At 41.8% G+C, this 16,764-nt stretch overlaps 1 protein-coding gene across 1 annotated transcript in view; it reads left to right on the top strand.

Annotated features, from left to right (window-relative positions):
• The window catches only part of DSCAM (DS cell adhesion molecule), a 678,525-nt gene that overhangs the window by 594,163 nt on the left and 67,598 nt on the right, over positions 1–16,764 (top strand). Inside the window, exons 21-22 of the mRNA XM_052645681.1 lie at positions 12,428–12,581; positions 16,055–16,172. Of these exons, the coding sequence (XP_052501641.1) occupies positions 12,428–12,581; positions 16,055–16,172 (272 nt within the window). The remainder of the gene's footprint in view (positions 1–12,427; positions 12,582–16,054; positions 16,173–16,764) is intronic.

Here is a 16,764-nt window from a genome sequence, read left to right as displayed (position 1 = left end):
GCAATGCCGTCCTCCAGGGGATCTTCCCAACCCAGGGATCGAACCTGAGTCTCTTATGTCTATTTTGGCAGGTGAGTTTGTGGCTCAGGTGGTAAAGCATCTGCCTACAATGCAGGAGACCTGGGTTCGATCCCTGGGTCGGGAAGATCCCCTGGAGAAGGAAATGGCAACCCACTCCAGTATTCTTGCCTGGAAAATCCCATGGATGGAGGAGCCCAGGAGGCTACAGTCCATGGGGTGGCAAAGAGTCGGACACGACTGAGCCACTTCACTTCATACTTTCTTTACCGCTAGTGCCACCTAGAAAGCCCCCCTTATACAAAGGAATAAAACTCCATAAATGTCTGTGAATTCAAGCTCAACAGCTATTTATGAGCTTTTATTATCACTAGGCATGATATTAAGAGCATTTGCACAGCCCAAAGAAGAGATCTGTAGTCCAGCAAGCTTATATGACTGACCCCAGGTGTCCTATACCTATTGTCAAGCCTCATCACAGATTCCCGTACATATCAGCCTCTATATGGTCTTCCCTGGCGGCTCAGAGGTAAAGAGTCCACCTACAATGCAGGAGACATGGGTTTGATCCCTGGGCCGGGTAGATCCGCTAGAGAAGGAACGGCAACCCATGCCAGTATTCTTGCCAGAGAAATCCCATGGACAGAGGAGCCTGGTGGGCTAAAGTCCATGGGATCGCAAAAGAGTTGGATATTCAGTTCAGTTCAGTTCAGTCACTCAGTCGTGTCCAACTCTTTGCAACCCCATGAATTACAGCACGCCAGGCCTCCCTGTCCATCAGCATCTCCCGGAGTTCACTCAGACTCATGTCCATCGAGTCAGTGATGCCATCCAGCCATCTCATCCTCGGTCATCCCCTTCTCCTCCTGCCCCCAATCCCTCTCAGCATCAGTCTTTTCCAATGAGTCAATTCTTCGCTTGAGGTGGCCAAAGTACTGGAGTTTCAGCTTCAGCATCATTCCTTCCAAAGAACACCCAGGGCTGATCTCCTTCAGAATGGACTGGTTGGATCTCCTTGCAGTCCAAGGGACTCTCAAGAGTCTTCTCCAACACCACAGTTCAAAAGCATCAATTCTTCAGCACTCAACCTTCTTCACAGTCCAACTCTTACATCCATACATGAGTACTGGAAAAACCATAGCCTTGACTAGATGGACCTTAGTTGGCAAAGTAATATCTCTGCTTTTGAATATGCTATCTAGGTTGGTCATAATTTTTCTTCCAAGAAGTAAGCATCTTTTAATTTCATGGTTGCAGTAACCATCTGCTTAGCGACTAAACAACACCAACAACAGCCTCCATACTGGCAATGCAGTAGTGTTGGCATAAGAGCCCACCTCCCACAGCAAAAACCCATGAACATTCCATTTATAAGCACTATATCTGCAACAGCTCAAAAGACAAAATACTTGTGCGTGTTGTAATTTAAGTGTGGGTCCCAAAATAATATCAAAGTCTTCCCTCAAGAAAGCTATAGATTGCCCTTGCTAGATGACACCAGCTAAAGAGAAGAACCCTGCTCTTCTTATTTAACCATCTCTCATGGACTAAGAAATATATAACTTCACTGTCACTTCAAGGATTTCAATGGAGAGTGATTACCTAATAATCAACATCAGGTTAAATGGTTTCTGATATAATCAGCATGTTTAAATAGTTTTTAGATGAGAAAACAGATTTTTTTTTCTCAATAGCTAATAGGAATTTATGATGGGCTTGGAATAATTGGCCGGCCCAATCTACAGACGCTCTGTCTGCTCCATCATGCTGGCATAGACCACAGTTAAAAATGAGTTGCAGGCTGCTATATTTACAGTGTATAACCAACAAGAACCTGCTGTCTAGCACATGGATCTCTTCTCGGTGTAATATGGCAGCCTGGATGGGAGGGAGTTTGGGGAGAATGGATACATGTATACATTTGGCTCAGTCCCTTTGCTGTTTACCTAAAACCATCACAACATTGTTAATAGGTTATCTCCCAATACAAAATAAAAAAGTTTAAAAACAAAAATGAGCTATGGAACAAAACTTCCTGTGAAGAGCCAAGCCTACACACATCACATACCTGGCATCAGAGCTTTTTAAATGTTGGTTGGCTTTGTATGTCTACAGGTCATAACGTAACACTACTCTTCCCTTAAAACAAATGTTTAGCCCAATTACAGTCATCCACTCAGGATTAATTCATGTTTTATTTTGGGGGGTAATCACATCTTCTAGAATGGCTAATATCTCTGTCCTAACTGAAAATGATGACATTAGAAAGTTAAAGATTTACCAGAAAGAAAATTAAATGGTTAGATATTTAAATATAGAGAAAAGTGTCTTTCTACCCTCCCCACAATTTCTCCTTTTGCCAGATTTGATTCATTCATCCCTAAGAAACTACACTGGGAGTCTGTGTTTCCTTATGGTACAATTTCCTGTCCTGTTGCCCACAGCAGAGTGAAGCTCTACTATGGTCTTTTCTATTCTATTTTTCTGTTCTGTCCCTCTGTGTTCATTTAATGCTTCAAAATTTGTGAAAGATTAGCCTGGTTGAAGTATCAGGAAAAATATGGAAATGAAATAAATCCTTCTCACTGAACATTCCCGGCATTTAGGAGGTAGCATCATATAACAGAATGAAGGTAGAAATTAGCAAGTCAGCTTAAACATGATTTAATCCTCATGTTGGAAAATCTGGCATCCAATAAAAATAAAATTAAGGAAATATTAATAGAATCAACATTATTATACACTATGTAGAATGTTAAGGAAAACTTTTCATAAGGAAGTAATAGTCATCTTCCCTTTTTCTCAGAACAATCATTTTTGGCTGAGCATTAACAGAAAGGATTTAAACAACTAGATTAGCTTCACTACGATGAATGAGTTTCCAATTAATCTTTTTCCCATATAGCTCTTTTTCTCTTACCTGTTGCCACCTCTTGAACATGTTAGCAATGGTTGAATTATGCACCATGTAGTCAGGAAGATCGCTGGAGAAGGGATAGGCTACCCACTCCAGTTTTCTTGAGCTTCCCTTGTGGTTCAGCTGGTAAAGAATCTGCCTGCAATGCAGGAGACCTGGGTTCAAACTTTGGGTTGGGAAGATCCTCTGGAGAAGGGAAAGGCCACCCACTCCAGTACTCTGGTCTGAAGAATTCCAAGGACTACAGTTCATGGGGTCACAAAGAGTTGGACACAACTGAGCAACTTTCGCTTTCATGGACAAGTAATCCTGGAGAAGGAAATGGCAACCCACTCCGATATTTTTGCCTAAAGAATCCATGTACAGAGGAGCCTGGTGGGCTATAGTCCATGGGGTCACAAAGGGTTGGATATGATTGAAAGACTAACAAGAACAAGATGGATAAGTAAAGGGTTTACCCAGTGGCTCAGCAGTAAAGAATCTGCCTGCAATGCGGCAGACTTGCAGGAGATGCAGTTTCAATCCCTGGGTTGGGAAGATCCCCTGGAGATGGAAAATGCAATCCACTCCAGTACTCTTGCCTAGAAATCCCCATGGACAGGAGAGCCTGGAGGGCTACAGTCCATGGAGTTGCAAAGAGTCAGACATGACTGAGAGACTAAAAGACAACAACAATGGATAAATAATGCTGTTTAAGACAAACATCGTATAATTTTCAGTAAACCTCTTTATTGGAGACATCTCACACCTATGAGCATCTCTCTGGAGATGTCCGCCTTGCTTCCCTCTACGGGACCATATGTGAGCATCCTTAACCAACAACCTGCAAATGACAGCTAGTTCCAGCACAGCCTTCTCTCCTCTGTGAGCTGAGGTAGCATTTAATCTTCTCAGGTGTGACTCACCAGTCTCTAAGGTGAGCTCACAGGCCTCTACAATCCATAGGTGGGAATGCACACAGACATCCGTCAGCAAAAATATCCTATTCTTGACTCAGCCTCTTATGAGACTCAGAGGTAAATGGCCATCAAAACATTACAATCAGAAAGCCCTGGGTAGGTGGTCTCACATTTTTGTAAGGCAAGAAAGTACTGGTGTCTTTGGAATTATTCTCACCTCTTAAGGATGTTGCTAAAACTTCATGAAAACAAGAAAAATTACATTTAATATCCAGTTACATATGTGTGTGTGTGTGTGTGTGTGTGTGTGTGTGTGTACAAAGAAAATGAATTGCTTCTTTAATTGTTTAAACTGTTGAGTCAATTTTCTGCTTGCCCTTCTACTGAGACCAAAAAATTGTGCCCAATTATGGAAGTCATCAGGGCAGCATAGTGGCAGTATCTATGTAACCAATTTTCCCAAATAACCAGCAGGAACCCCAAAGTAGCTTGACTCTTGTTTTCTATCCTAATCTATAGAGAAAAATCATTCCAACTGGGGGGAAGTTTTTATGCATAAACCTTTGTTTCAACTTTTAGTTAATCATCTATGTAAATGGTACAACAAATATTGCTACATAAGAAGTCATAATTTTATCATTGAATTTAGCCTCATGTTTAGCTATAGCTCATGTTTCAGGTAAAAATTCAATGAATAAAGACCAATTGTATTTATAGACAGGGGAGTGATTGAGTTTTAACTGAAGACTATGTATTCTTCACAGAAGATTTTGTAAATATATTCTAATGCTCTGTTGATGCTGAGTGTTCAGTAGAAACAATTGTTATAATTTGCACATCATAAGCTTCATATAATTAATTTGGCAACAGCATAGCCTTCAAACATTGCACAACACAAGCGTACACACAGTTTTGGGATCGTCTCTTTGGTTTTCCAGGAAACAAGCCAAATTCCCTCCGAACTTCTAGAGGGATTCATTTTTTCCCATGATTTTCTAAAGAGGAATCAGGCTGGTGTGTAGCGGGGGGGTGGTGGGTGGGCGGGGGGGGGGGTGGATAAAGGGACAAGTGGAGCACAGATGCGCACATGCACCCTCGCGTGCAGGCACCTCTGAGCACTCCGTGCAAGAGACATATGGTCTCCTTTACTCCTCTGACACAAGGTACCTGTACGTCAAATAGGACAAGGGGAAATTCTCTGACACTGCTTTTTATTGAGGGAGCATGGCTTTGATGACAATTAGGAGGTATACTGTTGGCTCAGTAGTAAAGATTCTGCCTGCAACGGAGGAGACTTGGGTTGGATCCCTGGGTTGGGAAGACCCCCTGGAGAAGTAAATGACACCCACTCCAGTATTCTTTCCTGGAGAATCCCATGGACAGATGAGCCCTGTGGGCTACAGTCCATGGGATCACAAAAGTGTCAGACACAACTTAGCGACTAAACAACGAAACCAAAATAGCAAACATCCGTGTCCCCTGTGTGACTGCAGAGCTGGGACTGCAGCTTATGCAGCCTCCTGACCTACATAAGGTTTACTTAACAGCTCACAAAGGTAGAAGTCAACCCTTCCTGGGTTGGCTTGCTTGTAATTGACAGCATGGCGTGGGAAAAACAGCGCTGCACTTGAATCGAAAGTACTGAACTTGAGCCTCTGCTCACCGCTGTCTGGCATTGTGACCTCAGTGAGTCGCTTCCTCTGTACCTCAGTTTCCTTGCAATATGGTTAGGCTAAGAATTTTCCAAATTGTTAAGTCCTAGTTCCTTTTTGCTTCACAATTCTTTCTTCAATTTATGTCTGTTTTCTCCGTTTTCCTACCACTGTCTGTAGGAACTAATACTTCGTTTAGAAATATCTTTGGCTAGACATTCAGTTTCATCATTCGCAGACCACAGTTCAGCCAGCTTCTTTGCCGCTTTGCAACAAGGTTACCTTTTCTCCATTGTCCAGCATGTTCCTGATATCTCTCCACTGAAATGGCCTTTAACATCCCCATTTCTACCAGCCTCCTGTTCGTGATTATTTATGTATTCTCTGAGAAGACTGAGGCTTCCCCCCCCTCCAGGTCTCCTCTTTTCTTTCTGAACTTTCATCAGAATCAGCCTTACCACTTGCTTCATGGCAATCTCAACTTGTTCTAGCATCACCCTCAAAACTCCTCCAGACTCTACCCAGCTCAAAGCCACTTCCACATGTTTCGGTGTTTGTTACAGCAGCACCTCATTTCTCAGTGCTAAGTTCTGTGTTGGTCTTATGTCTGGACTGCTGCTTTGTAATAAAATTCGTAGATGCTTAAGATTTCTATGTTCTTTTGATGAATTGATCCCTTTATCACTATAAAATTACTTTCTTTATCACTGGTAATATTCTCTGCTCATAAATCTACTTCATTTGATGTTAAAAAAAAACACTCCAAATTTCTTTTGATTGATGTTAGCCTGAGACAGAGAAGGAAATGGCAACCTACTCCAGCTTTCTTGCCGGGGTAATCCCATGGACAGAGGAGCCTTGTGAGCTACAGTCCATAGGGTCGCAAAAAGTCAGACGTGACTTAGCAACTAAACAGCAAAAACAAACAAACAAAAAAAAACAGCCTGGGATAGCTTTTCTGTCCTCTTATTTTTAACCTAATTGTATTTTTATGTTTGAAAAACATTTCTTCTTGGCAGCATGTAGTTAGATATTGCTTTCATATCCAGTCTCAAAATCTTTCCCTTTAATTAGGATTTTAGAGCATTAACACTTAATATAAGTATCATTACATGGACACAGGTTTAAACCTACAATCTTGCTACATTTTTAGTTTCCTATTTGTTTCCCTTTTATTCTTTTTTGGCCTTTAGAGCAACTGAATATTTTTTATAATTCCATTTTATTTTTTGTTGACTCATTGCTTTCACTGTACTCTTATTTTGTAACTTCAATGGCTTCTTTGGAATTAATACGCACTCCTTTAACTTTACCTGGTGACCCACCAGGACTTTCCTGGTGGCTCAGAAGGTAAAGAATCCTCCTGCAATGCGGGAAACCTGGGTTCAATCCCTGGGTTGAGGAGATCCCCTGTAGAAGGGAATGGCTACCCACTCTAGTATTCTGGCCTGGAGAAGTCCATGGGGTAGCAAAGAGCTGGACATGACTGAGAGACTGTCACGTTCCTTTAAGTTTCTACATTCTACTTTCAAGTATTAAGCACTTCACTGATAGTTTGAAACCTTACAGTAGTATGCTTCCCTTTTTCTCCCTTCCTAACATTTGAGCAGTTGTTCACATACATTTCACTTTTATATGTTTTATGAACCCCACACTACATTGTTATCTGTTTCATTTTTTTCTTCCAATTTTCTTGAAATATCATGGACATACCACACTGTGTATGTTTAAGGTGTACAGCATACTGATGTGACTTACACACATCATGAGCTACAGTAAGGTTAGTGAACCTCTATCATCTCATATAGATATAAAATTAAAGGAATAGAAAAAAATTTTCCTTGTGATGAGAATTCTTAGGATTTACTCTCTTGATTTTCATAATATAACATACAGCAGTGTTAATTTTACTTATCATGTTGTATATTATATCCCTAGTACTTGTTTATCTTTTTAAAAAAATTATTGGAGTATATCTGGTTTATAATGTGCTGGTTTCAGGTACATGAATCAGAAAAGTGAATCAGTTATACATGTATCAACACATATATCCATTCATTCTTTAGATTTTCCCCAGATAGTCCTACTGCTACTGCTAAGTCACTTCAGTCGTGTCCAACTCTGTGTGATAGTCCAGTGCAAAGTATTAAGTAGAATTCCCTGTGTTCTACAGCAGGTTCTTATTAGTTGTCTATCTTATGTGTAATAGTGTGTATATGTTAGTCCCAATCTCTCAGTTTATTTCCCCCTGTAATCATAAGTTTGTTTTCTACTTTTGTGACTGTACTTCTGTTTTGTAAATAAATTCATTTTTACTCTTTTATAAGATTCTACATATAAGCAATACCATATGATACTTGTCTTTCTGTATCTGACTTACTTCACTCAACATGACAGTCATTAGGTCCATTCATATTGCTGTAAATGGCATTATTTTCTGCTTGTTTATGGCTGAGTAGTATTCCATGATATATATATGTACCACATTTTTTTATCCATTCCTCTGTTGTTAGACGTTAAGGTTGCTTCCATGTCCTGGAAGAGTGTGCTTTCAATATATGACTTAAGGGAAGATATTCAGACTAAAATTATTTTTGACAAGATTGACTGACATCCTTCCTTTTTTCAACTTTTTATTTTATATTGGACTATAGCCAATTACTTCCCTGGTAGCTCAGATGGTAGTGTCTGCCTACAATTCGGAAAACCCGGGTTCAATCCCTGGGTCAGGAAGATTCTCTGAAGAAGGAAATGGCAACACACTCCAGTACTCTTGCCTGGAAAATTCCATGGATGGAGGAGCGTGGTAGGCTACAGTCCATGGGGTCGCAAAGAGTTGGACACGACTGAGTGACGTCACTTTCACTTTCATAGCCAATTAATGCTGTGGTAGTTTCAGGTGCACAGCAGAGCAGCTCAGCCACACATGTACAGTATCCATTCTCCTCCAACTGCCCCCCCCATCCAAGCTGCCACATAGCATCACGCAGAGTTCCCTGTGCTATGCAGTAGGTCCTTGATGGCTGTCCATTTTAAATGCAGCAGTGTGTACATGTGGATCCCAAATTCCCTAACTAGCCCCCCCATTCTCCCTGCCCCCAACAGCCATAAGGTCATTCTCTAAGTCTGTGAGTCTGTTTCTGTTTTATAAATAAGATATATTAATAGATAAAACAGAGACAAAAGTTTATTTGTATCATTCCTCTTCAGATTCCACATATAAGAGATCTGACATCCTTCTTTGTTCTTAATGTATCTAACGTCTTTTCTCTAGCTCCTTTTAAGACTGTCTTCTTAATTAGATTATGATGTGCCTTGGCATGGTTTTATTCATATTTTGTAGCTGGATTTTATTTAGATTTTTGGCTTTCTGGGCTTATAATTTTCATCAAATTGCAAAAAATTTTAACCAGTATTTCTTAAAACACTTTTTTTCTGTCCTACATCCTTTAGTGATTCCGACTACATATATGTTAAGCTGCTTGATGTTGCTCCATGGCTCATTAATGCTGTGTTAAATTTTGTATGCTCTTCTATCTCTGTGCTTCATCTAGTAATATAACTTCAAGTTTGCTAACCCTTTTTTTCCTGCAAGATCTAATCTACTATTAATCTAATCCAGTATATAATTCTTGTCACATATTATAATTTCATCTCAAGTTTGATTTTGGTCTTTTTATATCATTCATGTATATGTTTAGGCTTTTAATATCCATAGTTATAATGCAACTATAATACAATTATAACAGTTTTAATGCCCTTGTCTGTAAAATCTTTGTCAATTATAGGTCAGTTTTGATTGATTAAATTATATTGTCTGTACGAGTCTTGCTTTTTGTTGTTTCTTTGCATTTTTGGAATTTTTTATAAGTTTTTTTATGATTTATTTTATCGAAGTATAATGGTGTGTTAATTTCTGCTGCACAGCATCAATTCAGTCATGAATTTTTTTTCATGTCTTTCCATTGCGACTCATCATGGGGTATTGAATATAGTCCCTGTGTTATCATCACAGGGTATTGGATACAGTCCCCGTGTTATCATCACAGAGTGTTAAATACAGCTCCCCATGTTATCTTCACAGGGTATTGAATACAGTCCCCGTGTTATCATCACAGGTTATCGAATACAGTCCCCGTGTTATCTTCAGAGGGTATCGAATTCAGTCCCCGTGTTATCTTCAGAGGGTATTGAATACAGTCCCCGTGTTATCTTCACAGGGTATCAAATACAGTCCCCGTGTTATCATCACAGGGTGTCGAATACAGTCCCCGTGTTATCATTACAGGGTGTCGAATACAGTCCCCGTGTTATCATTACAGGGTATTGAATACAGTCCCTGTGTTATCTTCACAGGGTGTTGAATACAGTACCCGTGTTATACAGTAGTGCCGTGTTGCTTTCCCATGCTGTGTACACCAGCTTGCCTCTGCTAATCCCCAACTCCCAATCCACCCTCCCCTACCCTCTGTCCCCTGGCAACCCCAAGTCTGTTCTCTATGTCTGTGATTCTGATAGCATATCATATTTGTCTTTCACTTTCTGACTTAGTATGATCATCTCTAGGTCCATCCATTTTAACAGGTTTTTCTGTTTTAGTTATAGTTCACATACCGTGAAATCCATGCTTTTATTGTATACAATTCAGTGACTTTTAGAGTATTTAGAGGGTTGTACAGCCCCTATTTCTATATAATTTTAGAACATTCATCATCCCCCAAATAACCCACCCCCAATATTAATCTATCCTCATTCTTCCCCTCTTCTATCCTGCCCTGGGAAACCATTAATCTACTTTCTGTTGCTATGGATTTGCCTATTCTGAACATTTCATACAAGGTAATCACATTAATCTCATATGACAATCATATTAATCTAATATGACATAGCCTAATATGATAATCTAAGCATAACGATCTGGTAAATAGTTTGTTGTGATTGGCTTCTTTCACTTAGTACAGTGTTTTCATGATTTATGGAAGTTAAGCTGTATCAGTGCTTCATTTCTTTCTATTGTCAAATAATTCTCCATTTTCTTTATCTATTCATTAGTTGCTACATAGTTGGGTTATTCATATCTAGAAAACTTGTATTGGATGCCAAATATTATGTCTTTTACCTTATTGGATTTTTTTATTCCTATAAAAAGTATAGGCCTTTTTGACTTTTGTCCATGGATGCAGTTATTTGGTGATGGTTTGATCTTTATGAATCTTGAGTTTAATAATTGTTAAGCAATAGCTTCCCAGGTGGCACCTAGTGGTAAAGAACCCACCTCCCAATGCAGGAGACATAAGAGACACAGATTCTACCCCTGGATTGGAAGATCCCCTGGAGGAGGGCATGGCAACCCACTCCAGTATTCTTGCCTGGAGAATCCCATGGACAGAGGAGCCTGGCGGGCTACAGTCCATAGGGTCACAGAGTCGGACACGACTGAAGTGACTTAGCATGCATGCCGGTAGGCAACACAAGAACACTGTTCGATCCAGGGCTAATTATCCCCCACCATCAAGACCCTATGCACAATATCCAATGGCCCATCGATCCTGAGGGCTTCCTGTCTGGCTGGTGGGAACAGGCACTATTTCTAGCCTTGTGGGAAAGCTGAGCACTAGAACCTCCTGTCCTTTCCAGTGGTTCTTTCCTTGGCCTCAGAGAGCTTTCTCATATGCACATATCTGCTCAGCTAAGATCCAAGAGCAACCCTCTCAAAATTCCCCACAAAGTTTTCTTCATAGTGTACTACGTTTTCTTAGTGTTTTCGTAGTGTATACAGTTTTCTTCCTGTGTACTCCAGCCCCCTTCTGGGCTCTCAGCTCTGTCTCCTCGACTCAGGGAAGCTGCTGGTCTTCTCCTTGGTTCCCTTCTCAATGTCATGGCCTGAAAATGCTGACAAAACTGTAACAACCCTGCAGCTGTAGGCTTCGCCTCATTTATTTCCCATATCTCAGGGAAGGAATCAATGTCCTTCATCACCTGATGTGCAATGCCTTTGAAACTGTTGTTTCACCTATTTTGTGTGTTCTTTGGTTGTCTCAGGTAGGGTGATCCGTCTTGTTCTTGGTATTCTATCCCAGCTGAAAACAGATGTGTCATGACCCATATTTAAAGGGTTAAATGACCCCTTGTTGTTGTTCAGCTGCTAAGTCGTGGCTCACTCTTTGTGACCCCATGGACTGCAGCATGCCAGGCTGCTCTGTCCTTCACCATCTCCTGGATTTGGCTGAGACTGATGTCCATTGAGTCGATGATGCTGTCTAATCCTCTCATCTTCTGTTGCCCCAATTTCCTTTTGCCTTCAATCCTTCCCAGCATCAGAGTCCTTTCCAATAAGTCAACTCTTCACATCAGATGGCCAAAGTATTGGAGTTCCAGCTTCAGCATCAATCCTTCCAATGAATATTCAGGGTTGATTTCCTTTAAGATTGACAGGCTTGAGCTCCTTGCTGTCCAAGGGAAACACAAGAGGCTTCTCCAGCACCACAGTTTGAAAGCATTAATTCTTTGATGTTCAGCCTTCTTTATGGTCCAACTCACATCTGTACACACCTACTGGAAAAACCATAGCTTTGACTACATGGACCTTTGTTGACAAAGTGATATCTTTGCTTTCTAATATGCTGTCTAGGTTTGTCATAGCTGTCCTTCCAAGGAGCAAGGGTCTTTGAATTTCATGGCTGCATTCACCATTTGAGTGATTTTGGAGCCCAGGAAAATAAAATCTGTCACTGCTTCCACTTTTTAACTCTTGGTGGCTGTCAAAGCTGCAGCGTTGAAACATGCAGACTATGTAGAAATTGTAAGCCCCAGCTTTTAGAGAAGGACGAGGGTGGCTTTTGTTTCTCCTAACAGATAACATGTTGATAACCGTTCCTTTAGGAGATTCACTTGTGCCATTGCCTCCTTGAATGTGGGAACATTTATGTCTCCTCTCACAGGTGATCAGCGAGTTTGAAGCCTCTCCTGACTCATTTTCCTACAGAATTCCTAACCTGAGTCGGAATCGTCAGTATAGCGTCTGGGTGGTGGCTGTGACCTCAGCCGGCAGAGGCAACAGCAGCGAAATCATTACCGTGGAGCCTGTTGCTAAAGGTGGGTGGCATGCTGCAGGAAGGACCTTATTTCCCACTACAGTCATACTGGCTTTACACCTCTGTTCTCTTTGAAATAAAGCTGATAATGCCCTACAAATCAAGTAAACCAGAATACCACGTGTTACCCATTTCAGCCCAAGAAATGGGTCACTGCTAGCTGGCACTGGGCTTTTGTGCCAAACGGAAAACCACCTCCTATGGAAGAGCAGCTTAACAATTGCCAGTGTCTCAGGAGAAATTAGGAAAAGGAGCCCCCATCCATCTCTTAGAGTGAAAATCACTGCATTACTGCTTCCCAAGCAAGTTCTACCATCTTCAAAATCAGGTATCATGCTTCTTAAAGAGAAATGTCTATTTTTTGGTCTATGAAATTTGAAACCTGACAACTGTAAGAAAATCATTAGTTCTTCTTAAATTGATGTTAAAGTGAAAGTTGCTCAGTCGTGTCCAACTCTTTGTGACCCCATGGACTGTAACCTGTCAACATCCTCTTTCCATGGAATTCTCCAGGCCAGAATACTGGAGTGGATTACCATTTCCTTCTCCAGGGGATCTCCTAGATCCAGAGATTGAACCTGGGTTTCCTGCATTGCAGACAGATTCTTTACCACCTGAGCCACCAGGGAAGCTATTGACAGAATGCTATAAAGACCTTAGGTAACAAAATGAAGTTTGTTTTAGGAACAAAAAGTTCCACAAAGTGGATGTAATATCTTCACATTAAGATGTTATACTGGCCCTAAAAAACACATATAGACACAGAATATTCTTATTTGACTTCTGGTAATTGCTGCTGCACAGTGTTTAGAGTCCCCACAAATTAGCCCTCGTCAATGAACACATGTATTTACCTCACAGTTCCAAGCCAACCAGAGATGCTCCTGACTCTAGAATATACCACATTGGAAATTTAGTACTCATAAGGCTTCCAGGTGCCTGAAAGAGAAAACAAACCTTCCACGATTCCAGCTTCTCACTCTTAACCAGGGTTCACCCAGAGCTGGAGATGATGATAGAGCTGGGATTTCCAGAAAGGAGCTGAGCTAGGGATTGCCTCTAGGGTGGTGCAGGCATCCACCCTGGCAAACCGTAAACCATAATGGTCAAAAGGTCCAAGCTGGACAGACGGGGCTGCCCAAAGGTGAAAGAGACAGGTACGGCTTATGTTGTAATTGTTGGGAGGTCAAGGGAGGCTGGCAGATCCGCTCTAAAATCCAGGCTTAGGTTCAGGAAGAGGGCTGAGGCTTTGGTACAAGGAGGAACAGAATGCAACCACAGACCCAGTCCTGGAGAAATGGTGTCCTGGGAGGGAGCCCAGGGTCAGGGGGCAGCACAGAGCTCAGGCCATGTAGCTAGATCACCACAGGAACTGGGAAGGACATCCAGGTTGCTGGGGAGGCACAGTGTCTGATTAGAATCACCTGAGGTCCTCATTCAAAGCCAGCCTCCTGGAGAGCCCCCCTGAGATCCGCTGAATCACAGAGCCAGAGGAGGAATCTGCATTTTTTCACCAAAGATTCTACGTGATTCTCTTGCCTGCTCCAGTTTGCTTAGTCTTAGAATTTCACAGTGGGATCCTATACATGCCAACTGCCACCAACAGGCATTAACTCTAGAAACCGGGGGTGTTGGGCTTGAAGATGAAGTGGTTTTAGCCAGTGCTTTCACAAAATGCTGGTGGAAAAGCACTCCTAAGTCCTGGAATGAATTTTAGGAGTTAGAGTCAACATATTAAAGAACTGAAATGAACAGAATGGAATAAAGTCAAGGAATCTAGACTAGGCTTGAAAAAAAAGTAGAAAATATCAGAATACATGACACAGTGAGCATTCATGTGTAGAACCTTATTTTCATTCACACGCACATAACATATGTGCAGTTTCTGGAATTCAACGTAAAATGTATATTTTTACAGGGGGAGGGGGCTACTGGAAAGCTTAAAAGCCCCACCTCTAGCTGAGTTTCCCTAATCAACCCCCATTTTGCCGCATGAACATTCCTCCTCATATAAAAGGGTGGTCTGAAAGGTATGAAAAGGGCCAGCCTTCCAGTGTCAGAAATCTAATGCCGCCTGCCTAGGATATTTTTGTTACCATGATGGAAAATCAGAAATTTCAATTACTGAAAGAACGTTCCATGGTGACAAGGTCTCCTCGCTGGGCCACCTCTGAAAGCACTCCCCTCAGGAGGAAGAGCCACAGTTTCCTTTGCGGACAGAGCATGTTGCTTCAAGCATGTGGATGGGTTTTGCTGTAATGTTTGCTGCATAAAATAGACTCTGCCTCTGAGCCCACTTCCTTACTCTCTTCTCTGGCCTCCAGTGCTCAAAACAACAAAAGTTGTTGCTCAAAAGTCAGAGTTGTCTGCTAGTTCATAAAGACTTGTGTTCTAGACCAGGGTGACTCCTGTTGAATTGGCTCCAGGAACTTCACCTTTCCTCGAATTCCAGTACTTTCCTGAGGAGCTTGTCCCCCATGTCCATTGGTCAATCTCAACTCTCAAGCCCAAAATGGTGCAAGGGTCCCAACACTGGTCCCATCTTTTTGAGTCCAGAATCAGATTGGAACAGCCTCTGCCTCTAGATGGACTGAGCTTCTGGAGGGAGCATCCCAGAAACCAGGGTCCCAGGGTATAGCAGAGGCCAAGCAGACCATTTTGCCTCTGGAGGACTCATCTCTTGTGCCTCTGCCAGCTTTTGTGTCTCACCCAAGAAGGTGATGCTAGGAACCTGTCAGTACAGGGCCCCTCCGGCATCCAAGGAGGTCCCTGCAAACAGGGCTGCCCTGGGCTTTTCCCTCCCCCCACCCCCATGTTCTTTGGCTGCTTTGGGACTGTCCCAGTGCCCGATGTCCCCAGGAGAAGCTTTTGTTCCAGCATCTGAATCACTGTCCCAAACAAATAGTGATACTTCGAGAGAGGTCACTCTGGAATTTTTCCCTTAATGTTTATTTCCTTTAACGTTCGTGCTGAAGATCAAGCTGATATAAAAAAGCTGGGAAAGTACCACAAAACTGATAAATAGAAGTCGTTTCAGTTTTACCTCTTCCTGTCTTGGGGCTTTATGTTTTGTTTTGTCTCTTCTCTCAGATATTAAAAGTATATTTTAATGTGCAGTTTGGGGTGGTGAGATAAATTGCTTAATAAAGTGCTCTGAAAAATAATTGGGCTCACAGAAAGCACAGCTTGGAGCTGCTAGGCTTATGAAGTCCCACGTATCTAATTTGGGATCACCGTGTCTAATCGATACAAGGGGAGAAAATACTACAGTAGGGATGTTCAGCACTTCATATGTTCGTACAATGAAAATCCCTTAGACACATTCTGATACAAGGACTAGTGTTGAGAAGTGTGACATTGATTGGCAGGGTTGCACTCACCTTTGGGGGGTGTCACTGGTTTAGGGAAGGTCATCTTGGCCTCTGGAGATGAATCCGTAGAGTCACTGTGCTTCTGCTCTGTTTGGTGGTCCAGCTCCTGCACGAATCCTGACCTTCAGTGGCACGGTGACTACTCCCTGGATGAAAGACATTGCCTTGCCTTGTAAAGCTGTTGGGGACCCCTCTCCTGCCGTAAAGTGGATGAAAGACAGGTAACCAGTAACTCAATATATGCCCTCAATAAAACTCTAGGAGAGTGCTTTGGACACACTGTGCTGGGTCTCATGGTATAACGTTGTAGATTTACACTCGTGAAAGCTCCAGGAAAACTACCCAGTCTTCTGCAATAGAGAGGAAGCTGGTTGAGGGTGATGCGGGAGGAATCTCAGCTTTAGTACTAAAAGGATCTGATCTATCATGCCAATTCTCTTAAAACTCTTAGCTTTAAGTTCATGACAATGCTCCCAAGGAAAATAGTTTAGCCAACTGAATAATTTCTGTGTAAATTTTCTGTACCTTATCATGAAAATCCCCTATATATCTGAGATGAACATACCCAGGAGACTGGAGACTTACACTTATCTCTTCTCCTTCCAAGACAATGAGCCAACCAACCCTAATTGAAATGCTCTGAGAAATAGCTTTAAGAAATGGAATACATTGTTGTTATTGTTGTTCAGTTCCTAAGTCATGTCAGACTCTGCGACCTCACAGACTGCAACATGCCACTCTTTCCTGTCCTTCACTATCTCCCAGTTTGCTCAAACTCATGTCCATTGAATTGGTGATGCCATCCAACCATCC

Source organism: Budorcas taxicolor, chromosome 1 (genome assembly GCF_023091745.1).
Source record: "Budorcas taxicolor isolate Tak-1 chromosome 1, Takin1.1, whole genome shotgun sequence".
NCBI lineage: Eukaryota > Metazoa > Chordata > Mammalia > Artiodactyla > Bovidae > Budorcas > Budorcas taxicolor.
Note: the sequence above shows the minus strand (reverse complement) of the source record. Positions and strands in the feature narration are given on the sequence as shown.